The 24,909-nt window shown below is 56.3% G+C and overlaps 2 protein-coding genes across 6 annotated transcripts in view; one reads left to right on the top strand and one right to left on the bottom strand.

The window, feature by feature from the left end:
* Window positions 1-132: 132 nt before the first annotated feature.
* On the bottom strand, window positions 133-19,236 carry LPIN3 (lipin 3). 5 transcript variants are annotated; one of them, XM_070801683.1, is made up of 21 exons: window positions 19,109-19,236; window positions 14,132-14,280; window positions 13,858-14,051; window positions 12,567-12,662; window positions 12,129-12,394; window positions 11,844-11,927; window positions 10,394-10,514; window positions 9,884-10,226; window positions 8,661-8,760; window positions 8,369-8,529; window positions 7,914-8,007; window positions 7,774-7,843; window positions 5,819-5,911; window positions 5,699-5,742; window positions 4,839-4,977; window positions 3,334-3,482; window positions 3,044-3,130; window positions 2,456-2,608; window positions 2,132-2,246; window positions 1,933-2,036; window positions 133-1,694 (listed from the first exon to the last, which is right to left on the bottom strand). In XM_070801683.1, the coding sequence occupies exons 3-21, from the start codon at window positions 14,047-14,049 to the stop codon at window positions 1,550-1,552; spliced, it is 2,556 nt and encodes an 851-aa protein (XP_070657784.1). In that variant the 5' UTR covers window positions 14,050-14,051; window positions 14,132-14,280; window positions 19,109-19,236; the 3' UTR covers window positions 133-1,549. The 5 variants fall into 5 exon arrangements, with proteins under 5 accessions (XP_070657784.1, XP_070657785.1, XP_070657783.1 ...); XM_070801684.1 differs by lacking the exon at window positions 19,109-19,236 and adding an exon at window positions 18,332-18,468; XM_070801682.1 differs by lacking the exon at window positions 19,109-19,236 and adding an exon at window positions 18,284-18,457 and having other exon boundaries at window positions 14,132-14,328.
* Window positions 19,237-19,385: 149 nt separating this feature from the next.
* Window positions 19,386-24,909, top strand: part of ZHX3 (zinc fingers and homeoboxes 3) — a 133,955-nt gene continuing 128,431 nt past the window's right edge. Inside the window, exon 1 of the mRNA XM_070801677.1 lies at window positions 19,386-19,509. The gene's annotated coding sequence lies outside the window, so the exon portion shown is untranslated. The remainder of the gene's footprint in view (window positions 19,510-24,909) is intronic.

Here is a 24,909-nt window from a genome sequence, read left to right as displayed (position 1 = left end):
TTCAGGAAGGCGGTGCCCGTTGGCACGGTCCTCCTACCTGGCAGCTTCATGGATACTGTTTCTGAACCGAGGACTAGAGGTTTCCACCGCCCACCCCCTGGCTCCTTCAGGACAGAATGGAAACACAAGGACTCGGCAAGAGCACTCTTTATTCCTTCTGATCCTCCCCCAAGGTGAGGGCTTAGGCAGCTGTGTTTTCCTGGCGGAAAGGATGTTTGGAGGCCCCTCCCACTGTAATTTATCCTTTTTTGCCTTCCCTTCCCCAAAGACATTTCTAGGGTACTCTGGTCCCCGCTTGGTCCCCTGCTTTCCATTTGGGGGAAAATCCGCCACCCACCCCAGGTTAGAGCCTCCCTCCGGAGGGCAGCCCTCATGTACGTCATGGCCCGAATGAGGCCAGACCCTGGGCAGGAGGCCACGGCTGGAGAGCAAGGGCTCCAGGCCTAGTTTCCGACATCCTTGGAAAACCCCAGCCCTGCGCGGATATTCACAACGGGGTGAGAAATTCAGGTATGACAGCATGAGAACACAAGCGTTTGTCTGGCTCACACACCCCGCTGAGGCTTCCGGCCTCGGTTCCCCCAGGGGGGCCTGGGTGCCCCCGGTTAGCTCGCAGCCCCGCCTTCTACCTTCCTGACATTTGGGGTTCTGCCCTCCACTTTGGTGCTGGGGGGGTGGTGGGGGGGTGGGTAGGGCAAGCCTGGATTAAAGCTTTTAGCCCGTCTAAAGGTCCTTTCTTCCCCAAAGGCGGTGGGAGGGATGGCGGCAGTGGGGTGTCGGCCCTGCTTCCCACAGCCCCTCAGACAGAAACTCATGCCGCAGCTGTGTGGGTGGTGAAATGACCAGCAAGGGCTGGCGGGGGCGGGGGTGTGGGGAGCGGGCCAGGCAGGTCATCCCCTGCCTGCCCTGGCAGAGTCTAGGGCTGTGTCCTCCATGGAGGTGCGGGGAGGGGCCGGGTGTATGGCATCTCCCTCCCCAGAGGCTGGGGAGGGGTGTCCTAGTGCCTCTGGGGTCTGGATGGGCTGAGACGCCAGGGTACCAGCGGGGGACCGCAGTGACGTCTGGCTGGCTCTAGAGCTGTGGGAAGGGGCCGGGGCTACGGAGGATCTCGCTTCAGAGGGCACAGTGCAGGCTCCCCAGGAGGGCTGGAAGACAATTTATTCCCTGGATGGTTGGCCCCTCTCCTGGGCGTACAGGCCTCAAGCCTCAGAGGGGCCTCTCTCATCTCTGTCCTGTCAGGAGTTGAACCCGGGTCCCAGGTGAAGAGGGAAAGAGACATCAAGGGTGTAGAGAACCCCCGCAAGGACCCAATCATTTCCTGGCTACAGGGCAGGGCCACGCCGAGGCCTGGAGCAGCGGCCCCCTTGCCCCCTCACCGTAGCTCAGCTGGCCAAGACCCGGGGACAGGTGAGGCCACGGCCAGCTCGCAGCCCCCCTCCTCCCCTTCAGCAGGTTGGCCAAGTGGGCACCTGGCTTTACGACCCCCACGCCCTGGGACACACAGTCAGTTCTGGGCTGGGCCATGGTCGGCGGGCAGCCGGAGGCAGGCTCAGGCCAAGGCGTCGAGGTCCACAGGGGCCAGCGGCTCCCGCCAGTAGCAGAAGTTGCTGTATTCAGGGTGGGCCAGGTCTGTGCTGGGGCCGCGGGCCACAGGCGGGAAGAGGAGCTCCACCACCTCGCTGAGCCGCTCGTACCTGCGGGCAGAGGAGCAGGTCCCCATCACGGCAGGGGAGACCTTGCGTTCTGCCTGGGAGCCCTGGACCTGGCAGAGGTGCAGGTCTCCATCACCGCATGTGGACACCTTGCGTTCTGCCTGGGAGCCCTGGACCTGGGGCTGGGAGGGAAGGGGGGTGGTCCCCAGGGGCAGGTAGGTAGGTGGCACTGGGCCCTGGGGAGAGGGCTGGGGCATGGGGGCACGTGGCAGGCCCTCACGTGGACTTGTGGTTCTTTATCAGCTCCTGGCTGAGCTCTCCCCGGGGGTTGACTGTGAAGATGCGGCAGGCAGGCAGGCCGACCTGCCGGTAGGCAGTGACATCCTACGGGAGACGAGGAGGGGTCAGGGGGTCAGAAGGCCGGGAAGGGTAGAGCCGGTAGCTCAGCGTCCCCTGCTCCCCAAGGAGGGGACACTCACATTGGGCCTGTTCCCAAAGGCGGCATAGAAGGGCTGTTCCTGGGGCAGAAAGAGCTGCTGGACATCGCTCAGGCAGGCGATCTTGAACACCTCCGGCTTCCTCTCTATCACCTCCCTGCGGCAGCCGGGGCCGTGGGCAGGGAGGGGGTTAGCGCGCGACCGGATGAGCAGGGTCAGGGGACGGCTGCAGGGTCTGACCCAGCAGATGCCCAAGCGAGGCCTGACACTGGCCCAGCCGGGCCCAGGCTGGCGGTGGGCCTGCATACCTCCCCTCCCTGCCCTGCCCCGCCCCAGTGGTGGGCTTGCGTCCCGCGGGGCAGTTACCTGTGCAGGGCAGAGAAGAGGCTGCTGGGGGACAGCAAGATGGGGCCCTTAGGGAGGCCACAGCCCCTCTCGCTCACCCACTGCAGGTACCCCTTGGTGAGGTTGGCCATGCCGATGGCCCGTGCCGAGCAGTACAGGAACTTGTACCCGTTTCTGCGGGTGAGACGTGGAATCAAAAGACCGGCCCAACCCACCTCGTCTTCGTGGCTACGATCGGCTTAAGCGCAACTCTGGCGCCTCTGCCTGGAGGGGCTTAGGACAGCAGCTGAGCCAGGCCCGGGAGGGAGAAGGGACACGCACAGAGTCCCGAGGCCCAGGTGGACCCAGGCCCGAGGCGAGAACTCGGGCCAGTCTGTAGGCTTCATCTACGGCAGGAAGGCCAGCGGGTAGACTCAGGCCCTGGGCCCGGCCCCACGAGATGAGCCTTTCACAGAGCTGAGGGCCAACAGGTCTCCCCACTCCAGGGACCTGCCCCGGGCTCCTCCTTTGCCCTGGGTCCCCAAGCCTGGCTTCCAGAGGTGGAGGCCAGGGTGGCCTCAGACATCTTGTCAGTCCCTCCCTGGGGCCCTGCCCAGCCCAGGCACTCACAGGTGGATTTTGTGGTAGAGACTGGTGATGCCCTGATGTGTCCAGTCTTTCCCCAGTTGGGGCAGAATGTGGCCCAGAGCGTCCGACCTAGACCCACAGAGTAAGTACCCAGTTACTCGGAGACAGTCCCATGTGGCCCTCCAGCTCAGGGGGTGTGGCCCAGTGGACTCCCACCCCCACCCCCCAATAGCCCACTGGGAGGGTGGGCCCCTCTCTCTCTCACCCCGTCCTCTAGCACAGAGGGAGGCGAGTCCCCAGGCCCTCCCGGCCCACGGCTGACCCCGCCTCACTTGGTGATGGTGCCGTCAATATCGGAGATGACCACCTTGTCGTCCCACTTCCACAGGTAGATGGTGGCCCTGCAGCGGCAGGTGCCCTGGTACTGGGTGGTCACACTGAAGACCACGTCGTTGGCACCTTCTTGCAGGTTCAGGCGCCGCTGGAGTCGGACGGGGGAGGGGGGCCGTGGCTCAGCCGGACACTGTCCTTCCACCACCCACCCCCACACTGTGGCCTTGCCTCTCCACAGGCCTCTTTCTCCTGTTCCTCCCAACTCAGGAACCTTCCTGAATGCATCAGAGGCAGCCATGTAGGCAGAAGGTGGCCACAAGGAGGACTCGAGGGGCTGCTGGTGGGGCCCGTACAGCGCCGGGCACGGGAGCTTTGAGATGAAGCTCATGGACCAAGCCTGGCCCGTGACCCCCGTCCAGGTTTCTCACGTCAGCCTCGGGGCCGACACTGCTCTGGGCGGAGACACCCCACTTCGTGGAGTGGGCACTGAGGGGATCTTCACCGGCAGTCCCCTGCCTGAGGCTAGGGTACCTGTGACATCTCCCCCCGAAGAGAGACCTAGCCCTGCCCTTGGTCCAAAGAGAAGAATCAGGGTCACAGCTTGTGACCTGGCTGATCCCCAAGCTGGGTGTGCGCCCCTGAGAACCACACAGATAGCAGCTACTCTGTACCAGGCTGGCCAGACCCTGCTGGGCACCTCCCTGGCCAGAGTCACACTTGGGAAAAAAACATTCTTGTTACAGGAGCCACAGTGACTCTAGGGTGTGACTTGGGGGCCTAGGGTTACCAGAGTCTTTGAGAGGCTGTCATCAGAGTTTGATTTCCTGTAGCTTCCAAAGGCAGACCCAGAGCCAGCCAACCCACTACAGGGACATTTTTTTTCTTTTTAATTGCTTTTGGCCATGCTGCAGGGTAGGTGGGATGTTAGTTCCGCTACCAGGGATCAAACCTGTGCCTCCTGCATTGAAAGTGCAAAGCCTTAACCCCTGGACCACCACCAGGGAAGTCCCTGCAGGTTATTTTAAGATTCTATACATAAGAGGGGGCTTTTCTAGCCAGAGTGTCCACCAAAGAATGGGCTTGTCTTCTCCCTGCCTTTGTCCAGGGGTGGGAAGCAGTCCTGGCTGAGATGCCCCTGCGAGGTGGCTGCCAGAGAACGGTGTTACTAACCCACCAGTTTCTTGTCCTTTTGGGGAGGTCAAGGTCAGACTTGGCTTGAAAAGGGACATTTCAAGACTTGGCTTGAAAAGGGACATTTTCAGAGTTTTCTGTCACTTGGGGTGTCTTTACCTCTCACATTTCTCTAATACTCAACTTAAAAAAAAAAAAAAAAGGGCTGGCATGTGAAGAAGTGGCACAGACAGGCATCCCCAGGGGAGGATGGCAGATGCTGGGGGATGGATTCTGGGCTTCGGTGAACACAAGCTGTTTTACAGTCGTGCCCTAAGGGCCCTGGGAACACAGTTCTCGCAGCCCCGCCTCCCCCACACCTGCACACACTTACGATCTGACTGGAGGAGAGGCGGAGGGACTTCTTGTAGGCACGGGCGTGGGCTGGGGGCGATGGGGGCGGGGAGGGGGCCTCCAGGATGACGGGGCTGTCCAGGGTGTCGTCCTCGCTGCTCAGGGCTTCTGTCTTCTCCCTGCGGGTGGACCAGCTCTCAAGCCACTTCCCCCAGGCAAGGCTTTCCCTCCTGTATGCGCCCACCCCTCACCCAGGTCACAGGAAGCCTGCCACATGTCCCTGCACCTCTAGGGACCCCTCCCTCTAGGGGCCGCCCACTTAACGGGTGGTGGCAGGCACCAGTACGCAGGCCAGGGGGGTCTCCACCCAAAAGGGTGACTCCACAGAGCCGGAGAGGAGACGCAGGGCGCCCAGCCCCCAGGGTGCTCTCCATGGTCAGGATTCTGGTACCTGCTTCGGAGATGGTGAACTGAGAACTCTGTCCTGGCCAATCCCACCTGCCGCAGGAGCAGTCAGCCCATCCTTGATAACCGCCCCCCACCCCCCAACCCAGCCTTGGACACTGGGCCACTTCAGACATGAGAAAAGGAAGCAAGGTCAGCTGGCCCCTGCGGGAGACAGGATGCCCCACTCCTTCATAAGGTAGCCCCTTGTCTGGGGCGGTTTTCTGGGTACCCCTTCCAGCTCTGCCACTTCCTGGCTGTGAGACCTTTGGTGTATGTAGGTTTTCCCACCTGTGAAATGGGGACATGTCCCAGGAAGAGGAAGGGGTGTAGAAGTGATTGTGGAATGACAAAGACCCACGGCAGGGGAGGGGTGCTGGCTCTACCCGCCCCCCACGGCCATCCTCCCCAGCTCCTGCTCCAGCTGCAGAGCCCCAGCCACGAGATCCAACTTACCCCCGCTGCTCCCGCACTGCGGTTTTCTCCCTCTGGGCGCTGCACTGTGGGGGGAATATCCATCTAGTGAACTCCCGCCCACTGCCCACGCGGGCCCACCCTGGGACCATGATCACCCACCTCCTTGGCCGGGAAATCCCTGCGTCGCCAGGAAAACCACCACCGGCCTCCCTTCCGGGGCATCTTCTCCTTCTCCAGCTTGTCCACAGTGCTCTGTGGGCAGAGGAAGCCCACTGGCATTTTCTCCTGCCCCCACAAACCCACCTTACCTTGCCCGGGCGACCCCCATGACCCCAGAATCTGGGGCTGACCCTAGAGCAAGGTGCTATCTACATGTGGAGGCTAAAGAAGCCTACTCACCCCCATCTTGGGCAATGACTCTAGGAGATAAGCGTGGGAGAACAAAGGCCCCTTCTGCCTGCCTCCACCCCACCCCAGCTAGAGCTGATCCCCCAGCTCTAGCCCAGCCTTGGCCTGGCCTCCAGATCTCATGAATCAAGATCTACTACCATCAGCCCTACTCTAGTGGCCAAAGGCAGTGCTTTGGGAGTTTCTCAAGATCTGGTTCTCCCTGCATGATGCCACCAAGTGGCGGCAGGGACAGTCTCTAGTCAATACCACCCTCAACCTCCAAGACCAACGTGGGCAATTCCTAAGGTTAGTGATCTATCCCCTGAGCAGCCTCCTTCTCTGTACACGTGACCCATCATTGTCTGGTGGGGAAAGCACGACCCTGTGAAAATATCTGATTCTGTTTGTGCTAGGTAATCCTAGGGATAGCTCAGCCCAGGCCCACCTAGGAGACTCATCAGCTTCCTGCAAATACAGAATGGAGAACCCAAGTCAGGAGGACAAGTGCCAGGGTGTCCACCTGGGCAGGGAAGAGGCTGGGGCTTCCCAGGTGCCGCTAGTGGTAAAGAACCAGCCTGCCAATACAGGAGACGTAAGAGCTGCGGGTTCGATCTCTCCCTGGGTCGGGGAGATCTCCTGGAGGAGGGCATGACAATCCACTCTAGTATTCTTGCCTGGAGAATCCCATGACAGAGGAGCCTGGCGGGTTATAGTCAATGGGGTTGCGCAGAGTTGGGCACGACTTAAGGGACTTAGTGCCCACCACTTGGGCTGGTGGAGCTTCTCCTAAGTTTGTCCTCAGTTTGTCTGGGTTAAGGTGAGGAGAGCCAAGCGGGGGGGTGGGGGGGGCGGGGGAGACCCTCTCCCTTCCCACAGGCTCTGGGGTCCCAGCTTAGACCTACAGCCAACCAGAGGGCAGAGCTGAGGGGCACCAATGGGAGGCACCCGCTGTCAACATCAGGTCATTCGGGCAAGCCTAACCAAGCTAATAAGGATGGGCCAGACAGGGTGGGGCCCTGGATGGCTCCTAAGGGGCAGAAGGGCTGGGTGCAGGTTAGCCCTGTGAGGAGTGGAAGTTCTGGGAGGGACTACAGAGACTGGATCTTCCACTTCTGAGCATCTGCACAGGCTGTTCCCCACCCTCGTTTACTCACCCTTCAGATGTCAGCAAAACCCCTGCTGGAGGCTCTCAAAGGACCCCAGACTGCTTCCCACTTCTCACAGTTGAACTGTATACTCATTTGACTGAGTTTCTGGTTCAGTATCTCCCTATGAGGGCATGACTCTCCCTGGTGCAGGCCCAGCACATAGTAGGTACTCAACAACTGTGTGCTGATAAAGCAAAACCCCAAGCCCAGCCTGGAGAGGGTCTCCGGGGAAGGTGAGGTGTGGGACCTCCACCTCCCAAGACTGTCTCTCAGATCCAAAAAGCTCCTGCTGAAGACACGTCCCTGTTGCTTCTGGTTTGCCCTGAATTCCTCTGAAGTCGAAATCCATTCCAAATGGACTTAGCCATGGCAGGAAGCCAGGGAAAGGGGGGTGCTTCGGCTACACCGCCTGGGGCAAGGCTTCAGGGAGCCTGAGTCTCTCCTCCCCGAGTGGGTCCTGCCGTCCATCAGCCCCAGGCCCATCTCTGCCCACCCTCCCCTTCCTTGCCAAGGGGCCCTTCCCCCAAGGCTATGGCCACTTCCCCCAGGAGATCTGGGGGGAGCTCCAACCATTACCTTGGGCAGGTTTTTCTGAAAGGCTTGCAGGGACAGGATCATGGGGGCAGCTACAGCCCAGTTATAATGCCTGCAGAGATAGATGGGGTGTCAGGGCTGTGGAGGAAGGGGCGACCCAGCGGCCCAGTCCCAGTACCCACTGCTTGTTGATCTTCACCACCAGGTTCGGGTCGTCTAGGAGGCCGGGGTTTTGGGCGAGGTCCTCGTAGGAGACCAGGTGCTGGCTGAACTTCTCTGGGCGCAGAGGCAGAAAGTGAGAGGTGAGGCTGATGTCCCGTCTGACCCACTGTCCCCGCCCCTCCCGGCTGCCCCATCTCTGCCCCTGGGGCCTCCTGCAGCTTGACCAGAGCAGGGCTCCTGGCTCCCCAGGGCTCCGGCATCTGCTGGTCCCACCCCAGGCCATCCTGGAGTCACAGCTCCGTGTCACTTAACATTGGCCCCATGGGGTCTTGGGGACGCCCAGCACTTGCTGGCCGAGGGTGGGCTCCATGAAGCCTCACGCACACCTCCACTGCCCACCCTCGAGGGTCTGCCCTCCCTTCTCCTGCCCCCTGGGCTCAGTCTTCGGGAGGGCAGGGGCCACCGCCGAGCATACCCACGGAGACGTCCCTGCTGTCGGCCAGGCCCCCGCAGAGGGACAGCGCCACTGCGTCTGCTGTGTCCGCAATGGGCTCTGGCTCCTGCTCGGGGTTGCAGTCCCCCAGGGGCTTCAGGCTGTCCGGTGCACTCCACTTCCCGGCCCCCAGCCCACTGTTGCTGGGGACGAAAGGACCAACAGGGACGTGAATAGGAGGCGGCAGCTGGGAGGAGGGCCTGGCCCCTGCTAGCCGACCCCTGTCCCCACGGGCCTCGATCCCAAGACACCCTGGAGTCCAGAACCCGGGCACCTCTGGGGGAAGTAAAGGGCTGCGTTCTCAGAGTCCAGGGAGGGCAGGTCATCCAGGTAGATGTCACTGGGGCCCAGGTGCTGGCTTCTTTTCAGGGAACCTGGCGGGAGAGGCGGGGGCATCTGTCGGCCTAACCCAGCGAGGTGGACTCTTGGGAGCACTCTGCGTCCCCTACCCCCGAGCACCACAAGGTGGCGCTGTCTGGCCCAGGGTTAACCCTCTGTAAGGCTGGAAAGGTCCCAGGCCTGCGCTGTGCACTACGGTAGCTCCTGACCACACGACGTTGTGGGGTATAAGTAAACACGGCCTGATGAAGAAATGGAATTTTAAGTCTTATTTAATTTTTTTTTTTTTGGCCGCGCCACAGGGCGTGTGGGATCTTAGTTCCCCAAACAGGGACTGAGTCCTTGCCCCTGCAGTGGAAGTGGGGAGTCTGTACCACTGGATCACCAGGGAAGGCCTCCAAGTGTTACTTCATTTCAATTAATTTTAATTTGGGGATTCCCTGGTGGCTCAGACGGTAAAGAATCGGCCTGCAGTGCAGGAGACCACGGTTCAATCCCTGGGTCAGGAAGATCCCCTGGAGAAGGGAATGGGTTTCCCACTCCAGTATTCTTGCCTGGAGAACTCCATGGACAGAGGAGCCTGGCGGGGTACAGTCTACGGGGTTGCAAAGAGTCGGACACGACTGAGCGACTGACACTTTTACTTTCACTTTCACTTTTAATTTAAATAGGCACTTGTAGCCAGTGACTACCCATGTGGACAGCTTAGGAGCCAATTTCCTCTCTTAACACTCTCCCTGGCCTCGCTTAAGAAACACCATCTGCCTCGGTTCCTAGACACGAAACCTCTCTCCCTCCTCATCGCCATGCTGTTGCCTCTGCCTAGAATTCTCTTCCCCTGGTCCTTACTTGGCTGGATCCTTATGGCCCATGTCTCAGCTCAGGCATCACCTGCTCAGACAGGCCTTCCCCAGTCCCATGATTTAAATAGCTCCTATCCCAACCAATGATTCTGTCTGATATGTACCACGTTACACTCTCCCTGCTTTACGCCTGTGTCACCTGTCTGCGCCATGGGACTGTGAGTCCCACAAGGAGGGCTGGGCCAGACACAGTGCACACAGTAGGTGCTTAGATGTGCCTGAAGTCCCGGAGTCCACTCAGGGGATGATAACCTGAGGCCAGGGAAGCAGTGGGAGGGGTCCGGCCATCACTCACCTTTTCTCTGGGAGACCCCCTCCGGCTTCCGGGTGTGAGCGGGGTCTTCCAAAGCAGCCCAGTTCCAGGATTTGGATGGAGGACGGGGCCCCGCGTCCCCAGAACTCTGAGTTTTGGTTTCCTCCCTCTCAGGGGCAGAAAGAGGGGGACCCGCCAGAGCGGGCGCCTCCGTGTCAGGCTGAAGAAGGTCAGTGCCAGCCCCTCTCTGCAGGGTTGGGAGTCCCGGAGGGTCCACACCAATCACAGAGGTGGAGGGGGTGCTGGGCGCCCCCTGAGGTGGAGAGGCTGCCCTGGAGCTGGCATCAGCGACCACCGAGGACTCGGGCCACTCAGCTTTGCCCACCTTCAATCAAACAGACGGGGCACGATGGGGACAGGGAAGGGCCTGCTTCTCACACCCTGCAAGGCCTCAGGGAGGCAGGCCAAGTCTCAGTCACTCCAGTCCTGACCCGCAGGGGCCATGGAGCCTCTAAGAGGTAAGGCTGGGGGGCTGACACAGAGGGGACTCACCTTCGGCAGCCTCCCCCAGGCCCACTGCATGTGGGACTCCGCTCTCAGGGGACTGGGTTCGGGGGTCCGCAGTTCCAGCTCCGAGTCACTCTTGGGAGATGTTAGCTCACCTGGTGAGAGGCTGCAGGAAGCAAGAACTCAGGGGCCCCAAAGCCAGCCGGCCGCCCCCTGCCACCCTCTCCAGCCTGGGAACGTTTTTGTGTGTGTGTGTAACATGGATTTGTACCTGTGTTGGATCTAGAATATATAAAGAATATATAAATATATAAAGAACTCCTGTAAATCAACAATAAGAAGGCAATCCAGTTTAAAAAAAGAGAAAACAACAATGGGCAAAGCTGTGATTTCTTTTTCTTGGGCCGTGTGCCATGTGAGATCTTACTTCCCCAAGCAGGGACTGAACCCACACTCCCTGCGTTGGATGTATAGAGTCTTAACCACTGGGGCACCAGGCAAGTCCCAGGTTGTGACTTCTTAATGGGTTTAGGGGTTCCGTTAAGGGTGTGAAAAGGCTTTAGAACTCGAGGTGGGTGATGGTTCTACAATACCGTGAGTATACTAAATGCCACTGAACTGTGTCCCTTAAAATGGCTGACGATGAGTTAGTTGCTCAGTCGTGTCCGACCCCATGTACTTTAGTCTGCCAGGCTCTTCTGTCCATGGGATTCTCCAGGCAAGAATACTAGAGTGGGTAGCCATTCCCTTCTCCAGGGGATCTTCCTGACCCAGGGATAGAATCCAGGTCTCCTGCATTGCAGGCAGATTCTTTACCGCTTGAGCCACCAGGGAATTATTTAAAATGGTTAAAATGATAAATTCTCTATGTTTTTTCTTTTCAACTTTTTGGCTGTACCATGCAGCATGTGGGATCCTAGTTCCCCAACCAGGGATCAAACCCATGCCCCCAGCCTTGGAAGTGTGGAGTCTTAACTACTGCTGCTGCTGCAGCTAAGTCACTTCAGTCGTGTCTGACTCTGTGCGACCCCAGAGACGGCAGCCCATCAGGCTCCCCTGTCCCTGGGATTCTCCAGGCAAGAACACTGGAGTGGGTTGCCATTTCCTTCTCCAATGCATGAAAGTGAAAAGTGAAAGTGAAGTCGCTCAGTCGTGTCCGACCCTCAGCGACCCCATGGACTGCAGCCTTCCAGGCTCCTCTGTCCATGGGAGTCTCCAGGCAAGAGTACTGGAGTGGGGTGCCATTGCCTTCTCCAGTTTAACTAGTAGTTAGTCTTAACTACTAGACCACCAGGGAAGTCCCATGTGTATTTTACTGCAATAAAAAAACAAATGGGCAAGACAGTTGAATATCAACACTTTACACAAAAGATATACAGGGTGGTAGATGCAATAAATATGTTCTGTATCATTACTCATCGGCAAAATGTACATGGAGACCCCTCTCAGGGGCCTTGGCTTTGAGTCTCTGCCTGTAGCCCTCCTGGACGCTCACCTGGCCTGGGGGTGCCACTCGCCGTCAGAGTAGGGGTAGATGTCTTTGGGCTCCGGAGGGGACTCCCCTTCTGGCTGGATGCTGCTGAGGGGGCCACGGGGAAATAAACGGTCACTGACAGGACAGGTACCCTGGGCAGGGCATGGAAGCCTGGACATCACCGAGGAAGTAAAGCAACGAAAGCCCAGAGAGGTCAAGGACCTGGCCCAGGGTCACACAGCATTGCCAGAGGAAACTGAGCTTGAAGCCCAGGTGGCGTGCCCACACCCTCAGCCCCGTACATACCCTGGGGGCTCCGGCCTTGGCTTTTCCAGCAGGGATGGCTCACTCTCAGCGCCCGCCTCCAGCTCCTCTGAACTAGAATCGGCTGCCACCGTGCCCTCCTTCCGCTTGGTTTTCCTCCTGCGCCGTTTCTTCTTCCGCCCACTGGAGGCCATGCCAGCGATGCTGGCGTCAGGCTCGCTGGTGGTGCCCAGCTGGGAGTCCGAAGGGAACCCTGCCAGGCCCCCCCAAGGGATGGGTGACGTGCATAGGCGGGGAGGCACGTCTTCCTGTGGAGCAAAGCAGGGGCAGGGCTAAGCGGGTGGGAAAACAGGCCTGGAGGCTGGACGGGGCGGCGGTCGCATGGCCCTGTGACTTGCTGGCTTCCGAGCTCCTCACGGAGGTAAGGCAGCCCCAAACCCCAGGCCCTGCCCACAGGGTCACCAGTGAAGATGCGCTCACTTCATCGCTCTCCAGCTCCTGGACAAAGAAGGCCTCCCCGCTGTCCCCCAGCTTCATGTGCAGGTCCACCGGCTCCCCGTTGATCTCGATGTCCACCTGTAACGGGGCGTGGTGGAGCGGGGGTCCCCGCTGTCGTCCTCCACTCCCACCTCTTGTCCACTGGCCTCCAGGCTGGTCCTGGGACACAGGCTGCCTGCTGTCCCAGCGCACTGCACTTTCTGGACCTCTCTCTTCCCTCCCCACCTTGGGGGGCCCCCGATCCCCACTCTGAGGGTATCTGCTCACCATCTCAATATTCTTGTTCATGCCTTGGTTTTTGTGTTCCTGTCTCTCCCACAGCCCACCAGCACAAGAACATGATTTTTTGGCCACCCCATGTGGCACGTGGGATCTTTGTTCCCTGACCAGGGATTAAACCCACATCCCTGCACTGGAAGGATGGAGTCTTAACCCCTGGACCACCAGGGAAGTCCCAGAACATGATCCATCTTGTCACTGGTGGGTCCCAACATCCAGGAGCACACCCGAACAGTTGTGCATGACATGAACAGTGTTAATAATGACCCTTTCCTGGGCACTCTCTAGAGTGTGTTATACAGACCATCTCATTTAACCTTCACAACCACCCCTGGCCATAGCTCCCATCATCATCCCCACTTTACAGATGAGGAAAATGAGGCTCAGAGGGGTTAAGTAATTTTCTGGGAAGTAGCCAAGTGAGGCTATGAACTCAGAAAGTCTGAGGCCACAACCCAAGCCCTTAACCAGTCAGCTACACCATCTCCCGAAAGGTTACACTCTCCTATTAGGATTTGGGAAAGTCACCCTATTGTGAAGGGGGTCTGGGCTCACCAGACCAGAACTCGGTGTAAATAAAAATCTGTCATGTTTGTCTGAGCCCCGTAAAGACGGAGCTGGTCTCCTAAGGGGAAGGAACTAACTTGTGAGTAACTCCGCCTACCTGTCCCCAGTGAGCTCCGAGTTCATCATCAGGGAGACGAGAATGTACCCACTCACACAGGTGCAGTGACTTACCAGGAGCACACAGGTAGGTCTCAGGAAGCTGAAGCCAGTCTAATGGCCCCACTACAGAAGCCTGCCCTGATATGCTGCTTGCAGGAGAAAGCAGGGACCCTACCGGACCAGAAGCCCCAATCCAACCCCAAGAAAATACAAAAGAAGGGAAGCCTGCCCAGAGGATGTACTGCCACCCCAGGGAGGTCTGGGTCCTGTCCTGGCTCCCAGAGCCCACCCCCCACCCCGGGGGGCCCCTCTCCTGGCCAACACTCACCACCTTCTCCCGCGAGCGCAGGACGCCCAGCTTGCCAAAGCGCACGTGGAAAGGCGAGCATCGGAAGGAGCCGTCCACCTGCCTCACCACCAGCACGTCGATGCCCCCGCTCAGCGTGGCCGGGTTCAGGCCCCGGTATAGGCCCTTCACCGTACCGAACACGGTCTCCGCCAGCTGCCCCATGTAGTTCATGGCTGTGCCGGGGAAAAAGTGGAGGTGCTGGGCCCACCCCCCTTTTGGGGAAGGCCCCGCAGCCTGACCCCCCGGGACCTACCTCAGGCTTCCGGCGTGTGGTCCTGGTGGTCCTCGGAGTGCCTCCGCAGACGCGCAGCCGTGATGGGCTGGGAGGCGCGCCTGTAGACGTGGGTTCTGATCCCAGCCGGCCGTGGGGCTGCTTCCCTTCTCCAAGTGCAATGCTCACTTCTGTCAAATCGGGGCACCGGGTAAGGCCATTCAGGGCGCCGCGAGCCTCTAAATGCCATGAGTAATCATGACCACAGTGCTCAGTGGCAGGGCTCCTGTCGTCTTTACGACAACCCGCCAGGCAGGCCGAGCAGGTCATTATCCCTGTTTACAGACAAGCCAGGCTCAGAGAGGCGGAGTGACTTGTCCATGATCTCACCACTCGTCAGGAGAGGAGCCAGGATTCGCTCCCAGGCCTGGGTGTTTGCAGAGCCCTTGGTGTGAACCTCTGGGATGGCCTGACTGTGGAGGCAGGGAGAGGGGAGGCACCCCAAGTTAGGGTACAGTGAGGGGCCAGCCTCATGGCAGATCAGGCCCAGGGCCCCCATGGGTCACACGGGACAGTCCCAGGCAGAGGGGGAGAAGGGGACCTCAGTTTTCCCATCTGAGAAATGGGTTGCTTGCTGCCTCCTGGTCCTAGGAGTAAAAGGGACCTTGCAGGGCCATTGTGGCTAATGTGTAGGGGGCCAAGGGTGGAGGTAACCCTGGTACCCAAGGCTTTGCTCAGTTCTCAGATGCTTACAGTAAGGCATCCCTCACAGCTGGGCCCAAACTACGAAATTTACAGCCCAAACTCCCAAATTCTTCCCAGTTTCCCTGGGACATGTGGGAAGCCCATTCATAGCCACAACCTGATCCCAGTGTCTGTAGTCATAGTTCTCAGCCCTGACCCCACTCCTCAGACCCACATTCAGGCCTTGGGCTGGCCCCTGGCCTATCACAGCTGTTCCTTCTTCTTCCAGCTAAACTGGTCCCTCCAGCTCTCACACCAGCCAGAGCTGGGTCAGCCAGAGGCAGGAGCCATAGCAGCTGCGGAGAAGAGCCAGGGCCATAATGAGAACCACCTCCACGCTGGCCCGGTGCCCGCCCCACCAGCTTCAGCTCATCACCCCTTCCCTGATGGCCAATGGCAGTGGGCTATACCCTTCTGGCTGCCGGGACCCAAACCATCCCACCTTCACAGGGCACTTCCTTCTGATCCTGCATCCTCTAGGCAGACCTGCCATGCAAGATCACCTGTCAAACAAGTCGAGTGACTTATCTGAACCCTATGAAGCTAGCAGGCTATAGATGGGGGGAGGGAGTGATGACTCATATCCTGGTTTCCTGATTCCATACCATGGTTCCTTCCCTTCCGTGGTCCCCAAACCACACCACAGTCATCTACAAAGAGGGCCGCCCTCTTTGCACAGCCCTGTAATGCCTCACTAAAATCCCAAATGTGCTGCTCCAGAGCCCAGCATCACCTGGGAGCTAGTTAGAAACAGAGAGCTTCACAAAGATAAAGTCCTATGAGAATTGCTAAAGTGAGAAATTGGGATAAAATGAAACTCTTTGGACTCCTCTAAAATGTCACTCAAATTGAACACATCTTTTACCTGCAAGGCACGCCTGCTGCGTGGTAGGTGAAAACTCCCACTTTGGTTTCTCCATCCTTAACACTACAGTACGAATATGGGAGACCCACTGACAAAGAGAGACATGTGGTGGGCAGGGCTTTAGATCACTGAGCCCAGGAAAACAGAGAAGACTCCAGAAGCTTCTAGGAATATTAAAGCAGCAAGCATTGGCTTCCTCAGCGGCAAAGAGTCCAGCAGTTAAGAATCCTGCATTGTCACCTGGCAATGCAGGGGATATAGGTTCGATCCCTGATCCGGGAAGATCTCACATGCTGTGGAGCAACTAAGCCCATGCATCACAATGACTGAGTCAGCGCTCTAGAGCCCAGGAGCTGCAACCACGTGAACCCGAGAGCCCGGGCACTGCAAAGAGAGAAGTCACCGCTATGAGAAGCCCACGCACCGCAATGAAAAGTAGAGCCCACTCGAAGCTAGAGAAAGCCTTCGCGGCAAGGAAGACCCAGCACAGCCAAAAATAAATAAGTATATACAATTTTTTTTTTTAAGGAGCAAAAGCAGGAGAGGGGCACCCCGGGAGTGGGGGCAACGTTCTGCCCTGCACAGAGCAGAAGAGTCGGTGGTGGGTGGGCGGGGAAGGGGCGGAGGAGATAGGCTCAGCTCCACCTGCTCCTGGGTTTCTCAACTTTACCACCACTGCTGTTTGGGGCTGGATAATTCTTTGTTGTGGGGTTGGCGGGCGGCTTGTAAGATGTTTAGCAGCATTCCTGGTCTACCCACTAGATGCCAAGTGGCACCCTCCCTCCTGACAACCAAACTGTCTCCAAACTTTGTCAAATGTCCCCTGGGGGGCAAAACTGCCCCCAGCTGAGAGCCGCTGGGATAGGAGAAAGCTCAGTGGCAGAGGGGGGAGCCGGGTCTTACTCTGATCCACTCATGGGATGTGGTCTGGCAAGTAACTTGCTGGCCTCAGTTTCCCCTTCTATGAAACTCGGCCTGGATTTCTCAGACCTTCTCAGCTCTAATGTCATGGGAGCCTAGAATTCATTCCTCTCCTTGCTCCCCCGCTCACAAGTGGATGTCCCACCTCTGTCTGCTCAGTATTTTGGAGGGGAGGGGGAGAGCCTTGTGAGTCAAGCCCTGGGCTCCCTTCCCTCTACCTGTACCCATTCCTGAAGACACCTCCTGTCTCCGGGACCAGCTCTGCCTCCTTGGTCTGCTCTGGATGGAGGAGAGCTCTGCTTGGCTCCCCTATACTCCCCTTTACCCTCAAACTCACAGGTCTAAAACCAAATATGTCCCCTTCCCCTGGGAACTTGGTTAGCTTAATTCCTCTAAGGACTCATGGCTACCCCTCCCTCCCAAGGCCTCTGAATCCTATTCCCCAATTTCCTGCTCATCTGGCCCCCTCTTTCCTGCTGTCCTAGATCAAGGCTTTGTGACCAATGCGCAGATCCTGGGGGGCAGCAGGCAGTGTGGTTTAAGGCACCAGACTGTCTCTCTGACCCTTACTAGCTGTGACCCTGGGCAAGTCACTTCATCTCTTTGAGCCTCAGCCGCAGCCTCCTAAATGGGAATAACACAGGGATGCCTGGGTAAGTCATGACATAATTGGTATAAAGCAGCGGCAGGCACTGAACGCCCAGCCACACCACCTGTCAGTTGCAGCACTGTTTTCGGAATCGTGACTGTCCTCACTCACTCAGGCTGGTGCTGAGGGCAGGACAGGTCAGACTCCAATGCATGGCCCCGGCCCTGAGTTGACAGTTCAGACTTAACTTGGCATTCAAGGCCCTGCAAATGGTGGCCTTGCTGACAACCAAACTGTCTCCAAACTTTGTCAAATGTCCCCTGGGGGACAAAACTGCCCCCAGCTGAGAGCTGCTGGGATAGGAGAAAGCTGAGTGGCAGGTTTCTGCAGGCCTCAGAAAGCTGAGGCCAGGGTGCCCAGGCCTCAGAGTCCACAAACATCTACATGCCACCCCACCCCACCAGGCCTGCACACAACCCCACCACAGGGAAGGCAGAACAAGCTGCCATGGGTGTCAGCCCTCAGCCTTTCTGGGCTCCCAGATTCAGGGACGGTGGCGTGTAGTGCTCTGTCTAGGACCAGAGGGTGTCGGAGGGTCAGCCCTGCTCCAGCTGTGCAAGAGAGACAATTCCACCCAGGATCCCTAGCTGCCTTCACAGCTGCTGCCTCTGACCTGCCCAGTCTCAGGGCCGGCGGGGCAAGGGTCAGACCTTGTCTTGCAACTGAGGACACTCAGTACCAGAGAGGGTGGGTGTCTTCCCTAGCGTCACAGTCTGCCTGAGGGGTGAAGCTGGGGGTGGTGGTGGTGGTGAAACTTTCCCCCAGAGAGGTTTTTATATCTCATTCTCTCCCGATCCCCCATTCTGGATGTCCCGGGACCCCGGAGGCGCTCCCTCCCCGGAGGGAGAGGGATGAAGTGAGGCCCGGCTCCACCACCCCGGAGTTCCCTTCGGATATCTGGAGAGGGAGTCGGGCCCGGATCGGGAAGGAATGAGGGTCAGATGGCAGGGCAGATGGGCGGGGCCGGGTGGGGCGGGGGACGGGGACCTCATCTCCGGCCCTGTTTGGGCCCTACCTGGGGAGCTGCCCACTGGACTCCGGGATCCCGGAGCGCCGCTTCTACCTGAGGGCACAGGGTCAGCAGGTAAAGTGTCTCCGGCCCCGCACTCCCTAGCCACTTCCGGCTCCTCTAGGACTGGGCGAGATCCCGGTTCCGCCCCTTCCACGAGCTAAGGGCGGCCTCTGCAGGTCCCAATCCGTCTGGACTCCACCCACCAGGGAGGCCCGCCCTGCCCGATCCCCACGCCCAAGGGCGCCCTTTCACCTACAGTGTCCGGGGCGGGGCCGACTCCAGGCCCCGCCCCCGGATCCAGTCCGCCCCGCCCCCAAGCTCCAGCCCGCCCCGCTCCCCGAGCTCCAGGCCTGGCTCCTGGGCCCCAGTCCACCCCGCTCCCCCGGGCTCCAGTCCGCCCCGCCTCCGGGCTCCAGTCCGCCCCGCCCCCGAGTTCCAGGCCCCGCCCCCGGGCTCCAGCCCGCCCTGCCCCGCCCCGCGCCCTAGTGCTCCCCGAGGGACCATCCCCGTGGCCCGCCACCACCCCAGCCCCGGGAACCGCGGAAAAGCCAGGACTTTGGAATCGAGCCGACTTAAGCCTGCCTGGCTTTGCTCCTAGCTCGCTGTGCGACTTTGGTAAATTCTTTCCCCCATCTGACCCCGCTTTCTGCTTTATGGGGATAGCGCCCCCGCCCTTGCAGGATTTTCGAGATGACCTGAAATGACTTTGTGAAGCATCAGGCGCTCGAAAGTCCCCTCTTAGGGGCAGCTTGGAGTTCCTAATCCCACCTCCAACATCCCCCCGACCCTCCTCCAAGGCTGGATCGGATCCTCGTATTATTCACTCACATGGCCCACAGCTATAATTTCATATTCGCTTGAATTTGATGTTATGGTCTGTATCTTGGAATTCCGTGAGAGCAGGTCGCGTTCATGCTTACACCCCAGCGTCCAGTTCAGTCCTGAAATACAGCAGGAACTCAATAAATGCCCGCTCTTCATTCCATCCCGCCTATGCAACCCTGGTGGAGCGGAAGTGGGGTCAATACCTCCATCGGCCAGCAGAGGGCAGGCGATGACCAGCTTTCTCGCCGAGCTGGAAGTCCAGGTGCGCGAAGATTTGAAGCATCCATGGACCCGCAAGCCGCGGGCCGGGGGCTTGGGCATCTGTGGTTCGTGACTTGTCCTGGACCAAAGACGTCTCCGACAACCTGTGAGGATGGACGGCCCATGAAGATGCTCTGAGAAAGGTCAGCAGGTGAAGGAGTTTGCTGTAAAGGCAGAGGAAACCCAGGAAAAGCTGGGAGGAATGGGACTCAATGGCAAAGAGTCAGGCTAAGAAAGTACTAGCCGGTGGGGAGCGAGAGGTGGCCGCTGTTGTTCTGTGACTCGAGATGGCAGGACCTGGCTGGAAGGACCTCAGCTGTTCTAGGTTTAGCAAAAGTCATTTGGTGTCAGTCCTGAAACCGGGCTGTGTCTGCTGGTATCTCAGAAGAGCCCGGGTGGGAGCAGAGCTATTTCGGGTGGCCAGAGGGCAGAGTCATGCCACAAACATGTCTGTGGAAGCACTGTATATAAACTCTATATTCAGCAGGGAAACCCTGGAAACTTCAGAAATCCTTCAAGGGAGTCTGGGAGGGAAGAGAGGAGAGAGAACAGGGGTTGTGGCTACAGATAGCACAGTAATTCTACCTCTGGGAGCCTCAATTTCCTCATCTGCAAGATGGAGATAAAAATCTACCTTGTAGGATTGCATTGGATTAAACAGGATGAACTGAATCAGTGGTTCTCAACCTTGGTCGCACACTGAAATCTCTGTGCCCTTGGCAAATACTGATGCCTGGGGTGCGAGAATTAAAAAACAACAACTCTCCGGGTGATTGTAATGTGCTGCCAAGGCTGGGAACTACAGAGCGAAATAAAACACTGACCACAGAGCAGGGCACATACTAGGGGTTCAACAGTGTTTAGCACATTTTTTAAAAAATGGAGCACACATTGTTTTCATTGTTCTTTGTTAGAGAAATAAGTTGATACAAAGATTGTTGCAGAAATTGAATTTCCGACAAGCTTGTTTCCGGAGAGATGAATCATCTGGGATTTGATGCTTCTGGAGGTGGGGGAAGACAGAGGCAGCCTCGGGTAGTATGACTTTTCCTAACACCCAGCTGAGCTGAACAAGGCAGGGACCACCCTGTTCTAGCTTGCGGTTTGCATCACCCACCGTCTCTGAGGCATCCTTTGAGCACGCAAGCAGCGTGAATGCTTGTGTTTGCCCACTTCTGGGGTTAAGGATAGAGGCAGTTTTCTCCTCTCCCTCAGTGTCCTCAAGCGGTGGTGGTGGGTGGGGGTATGCCACTGTTTGTCTTTTGAGTAACCCGTCAGTGCAGGAGGGCACTTCCTTCTCTGTGGATCTTGGTAGCCGTATGCGCTTTGTCACAGACCCGGTGATTATTCACTGCACCCCACTGCTTTCTTGCTGGGTGAACCCAGCCTGAAGTGCCATGAGGACCCACTCACCCAGGCCTGCAGCTGTGACCGCCTTGCCATGGGCAGCAAGACTGGCTGCAGGAGTGGGCTCCTCAACCACTCCTGGTGGTCTGGCCTCGCTGAAGGTGGAAAGGGAGGCAGAGAAACCCGCACTGACTCCCTCCAGATACGGACTTGTGAGTTGGGCGGCAGACGGTGTCTGGCCAGCGTGATCAGGTTTAGCAAATAAAAATACAGGATGACCAATTAAATTTGAGGGGCTTCCCTGATGGCTCAGATGCTAAAGAATCTGCCTGCAAGGTGGGAGAACTGGGTTCAATCCCTGGGTTGCGAAGATCCTCTGGAGAAGGGAATGGCTACCCACTCCAGTATTCTTGCTTGGAGAATTCCATGGACGGAGGAGTCTGGCAGGCTACAGTCGGGGTCCCAAAGAGTCGGACACGACTGAGCAACTGACACATTATACTCAACAGTTATTCATTGGCATCTGAAATTCAAATTTAATGGTATCTCCTTGATTTTTACTTGCTAAATCTGACTGGTCAAACAGCCAAGGAGTGCTCAGCACATGGAGCTTGCACTGGCCTCCTGCTCAGTGCTGCCACATGCAGCTTCCACCTGTCACTGCCCTGCTCCAGAACTGTGTGTGGCTCCCAACTGCTTCCAGAGACAAGCTTGGACTCCAGGGCTACTGTGCTGGGCCTGGCTTTCCTGCCAGGCCAGCTGCCCTGCTTGGGCTCTTTCCCATCTCTGCCCCTGCTCATGTTTTCCCTGCCTGGCATGTCTCCTGTCCATTCCCTGTAGCAGTTGCAAACACTTATTGAGCACCTACTAAATATAGGCAACATGCTGAGTTTTTCATTTGCATTATCTCAATTTGATTGTCACAAAACCTAGTAGAGACAGTAGCTGTCCTGTTTTACCAGTGAAGAAAGCGATGCTCTCAGATGTGATTCTTTTTTTTTTAAACTGAAGTATACCTGATTTACAATATTGTGTTTCAGGTGTACAGCAAAGTGATTTGGTTACATATATATCAGATCAGATCAGTCGCTCAGTCGTGTCCGACTCTTCTGCAATCACAACACGCCAGGCCTCCCTGTCCATCACCAACTCCCGGAGTTCACTCAGACTCACGTCCATCGAGTCAGTGATGCCATCCAGCCATCTCATCCTCTGTCGTCCCCTTCTCCTCCTGCCCCCAATCCCTCCCAGCATCAGAGTCTTTTCCAGTCAACTCTTCGCATGAGGTGGCCAAAGTACTGGAGTTTCAGCTTTAGCATCATTCCTTCCAAAGAAATCCCAGGGCTGATCTCCTTCAGAATGGACTGGGTGGATCTCCTTGCAGTGCAAGGGACTCTCAAGAGTCTTCTCCAACACACAGGTCAAAAGCATCAATTCTTTGGTGCTCAGCCTTCTTCACAGTCCAACTCTCACATCCATACATGACCACAGGAAAAACCATAGCCTTGACTAGACGGACCTTTGTTGGCAAAGTAATGTCTCTGCTTTTCAATATGCTATCTAGGTTGGTCATAACTTTCCTTCCAAGGAGTAAGCGTCTTTTAATTTCATGGCTGCAGTCACCATCTGCAGTGATTTTGGAGCCCAGAAAAATAAAGTCTGACACTTTTTCCACTGTTTCCCCATCTATTTCCCATGAAGTGATGGGACCGGATGCCATCATCTTCGTTTTCTGAATGTTGAGCTTTAAGCCAACTTTTTCACTCTCTACTTTCACCTTCATCAAGAGGCTTTTGAGTTCCTCTTCACTTTCTGCCCTAAGGGTGGTGTCATCTGCATATCTGAGGTTACTGATATTTCTCCTGGCAATCTTGATTCCAGCTCATGTTTCTTCCAGCCCAGCGTTTCTCATGATGTACTCTGCATAGAAGTTAAATAAGCAGGGTGACAATATACAGCCTTTATGTACTCCTTTTCCTATTTGGAACCAGTCTGTTGTTCCATGTCCAGTTCTAACTGTTGATTCCTGACCTGCATACAAATTTCTCAAGAGGCAGATCAGGTGATCTGGTATTCCCATCTCTTTCAGAATTTTCCACAGTTGATTGTGATCCACACAGTCAAAGGCTTTGGCATAGTCAACAAAGCAGATATAGATGTTTTTCTGGAACTCTCTTGCTTTTTCCATGATCCAGCAGATGTTGGCAATTTGACCTCTGGTTCCTCTGCCTTTTCTAAAACCAGCTTGAACATCAGGAAGTTCACGGTTCACATATTGCTGAAGCCTGGCTTGGAGAACTTTAAGCATTACTTTACTAGCGTGTGAGATGAGTGCAACTGTGCAGTAGTTTGAGCATTCTTTGGCATTGCCTTTCTTTGGGATTGGAATGAAAACTGACGTTTTCCAGTCCTGTGGCCACTGCTGAGTTTTCCAAATGTGCTGGCATATTGAGTGCAGCACTTTCACAGCATCATCTTTCAGGATTTGGAATAGCTCAACTGGAATTCCATCACCTCCAGTAGCTTTGTTCGTAGTGATGCTTTCTAAGGCCCACTTGACTTCACATTCCAGGATGTCTGGCTCTAGGTCAGCGATCACACCATCGTGATTATCTGGGTCATGAAGATCTTTTTTGTACAGTTCTTCTGTGTATTCTTGCCATCTCTTCTTAATATCTTCTGCTTCTGTTAGGTCCATACCATTTGTGTCCTTTATAGAGCCCATCTTTGCATGAAATTTTCCTTTGGTATCTCTGATTTACGAACAAAGCTAGTGGAGGTGATAGAATTCCAGTTGAGCTATTCCAAATCCTGAAAGATGATGCTGTGAAAGTGCTACACTCAATATGCCAGCAAATTTGGAAAACTCAGCAGGGGCCACAGGACTGGAAAACGTCAGTTTTCATTCCAATCCCAAAGAAAGGCAATGCCAAAGAATGCTCAAACTACCGCACACTTGCAGTCATCTCACACGCTAGTAAAGTAATGCTTAAAGTTCTCCAAGCCAGGCTTCAGCAATATGTGAACCGTGAACTTCCTGATGTTCAAGCTGGTTTTAGAAAAGGCAGAGGAACCAGAGATCAAATTGCCAACATCTGCTGGATCATGGAAAAAGCAAGAGAGTTCCAGAAAAACATCTATATCTGCTTTGTTGACTATGCCAAAGCCTTTGACTGTGTGGATCACAATCAACTGTGGAAAATTCTGAAAGAGATGGGAATACCAGATCACCTGATCTGCCTCTTGAGAAATTTGTATGCAGGTCAGGAATCAACAGTTAGAACTGGACATGGAACAACAGACTGGTTCCAAATAGGAAAAGGAGTACATAAAGGCTGTATATTGTCACCCTGCTTATTTAACTTCTATGCAGAGTACATCATGAGAAACGCTGGGCTGGAGGAAACACGAGCTGGAATCAAGATTGCCAGGAGAAATATCAGTAACCTCAGATATGCAGATGACACCACCCTTAGGGCAGAAAGTGAAGAGGAACTCAAAAGCCTCTTGATGAAGGTGAAAGTAGAGAGTGAAAAAGTTGGCTTAAAGCTCAACATTCAGAAAACGAAGATGATGGCATCCGGTCCCATCACTTCATGGGAAATAGATGGGGAAACAGTGGAAAAAGTGTCAGACTTTATTTTTCTGGGCTCCAAAATCACTGCAGATGGTGACTGCAGCCATGAAATTAAAAGACGCTTACTCCTTGGAAGGAAAGTTATGACCAACCTAGATAGCATATTGAAAAGCAGAGACATTACTTTGCCAACAAAGGTTCATCTAGTCAAGGCTGTGGTTTTTCCTGTGGTCATGTATGGATGTGAGAGTTGGACTGTGAAGAAGGCTGAGCGCCAAAGAATTGATGCTTTTGAACTGTGGTGTTGGAGAAGACTCTTGAGAGTCCCTTGGATTGCAAGGAGATCCACCCAGTCCATTCTGAAGGAGATCAGCCCTGGGATTTCTTTGGAAGGAATGATGCTAAAGCTGAAACTCCAGTACTTTGGCCACCTCATGCGAAGAGTTGACTCATTGGAAAAGACTCTGATGCTGGGAGGGATTGGGGGCAGGAGGAGAAGGGGACGACAGAGGATGAGATGGCTGGATGGCATCACTGACTCGATGGACGTGAGTCTCAGTGAACTCTGGGAGTTGGTGATGGACAGGGAGGCCTGGTGTGCTGCGATTCATGGGGTCGC

This window comes from Bos indicus, chromosome 13, assembly GCF_029378745.1.
Source record: "Bos indicus isolate NIAB-ARS_2022 breed Sahiwal x Tharparkar chromosome 13, NIAB-ARS_B.indTharparkar_mat_pri_1.0, whole genome shotgun sequence".
Lineage (NCBI taxonomy): Eukaryota > Metazoa > Chordata > Mammalia > Artiodactyla > Bovidae > Bos > Bos indicus.
Note: the sequence above shows the minus strand (reverse complement) of the source record. Positions and strands in the feature narration are given on the sequence as shown.

Excerpts from the sequence above, each read along its gene's own strand:
- LPIN3 (XM_070801683.1), bottom strand. The coding sequence starts at position 14,049 with ATGAACTACATGGGGCAGCTGGCGGAGACCGTGTTCGGTACGGTGAAG. Across the intron at positions 8,761-9,883 it reads GGGGGTCTCCCAGAGAAAAG|GTTCCCTGAAAAGAAGCCAG; the intron begins GTGAGTGATGGC and ends CTCTCCCGCCAG. Across the intron at positions 1,695-1,932 it reads ATAAAGAACCACAAGTCCAC|GTACGAGCGGCTCAGCGAGG; the intron begins GTGAGGGCCTGC and ends CTCTGCCCGCAG.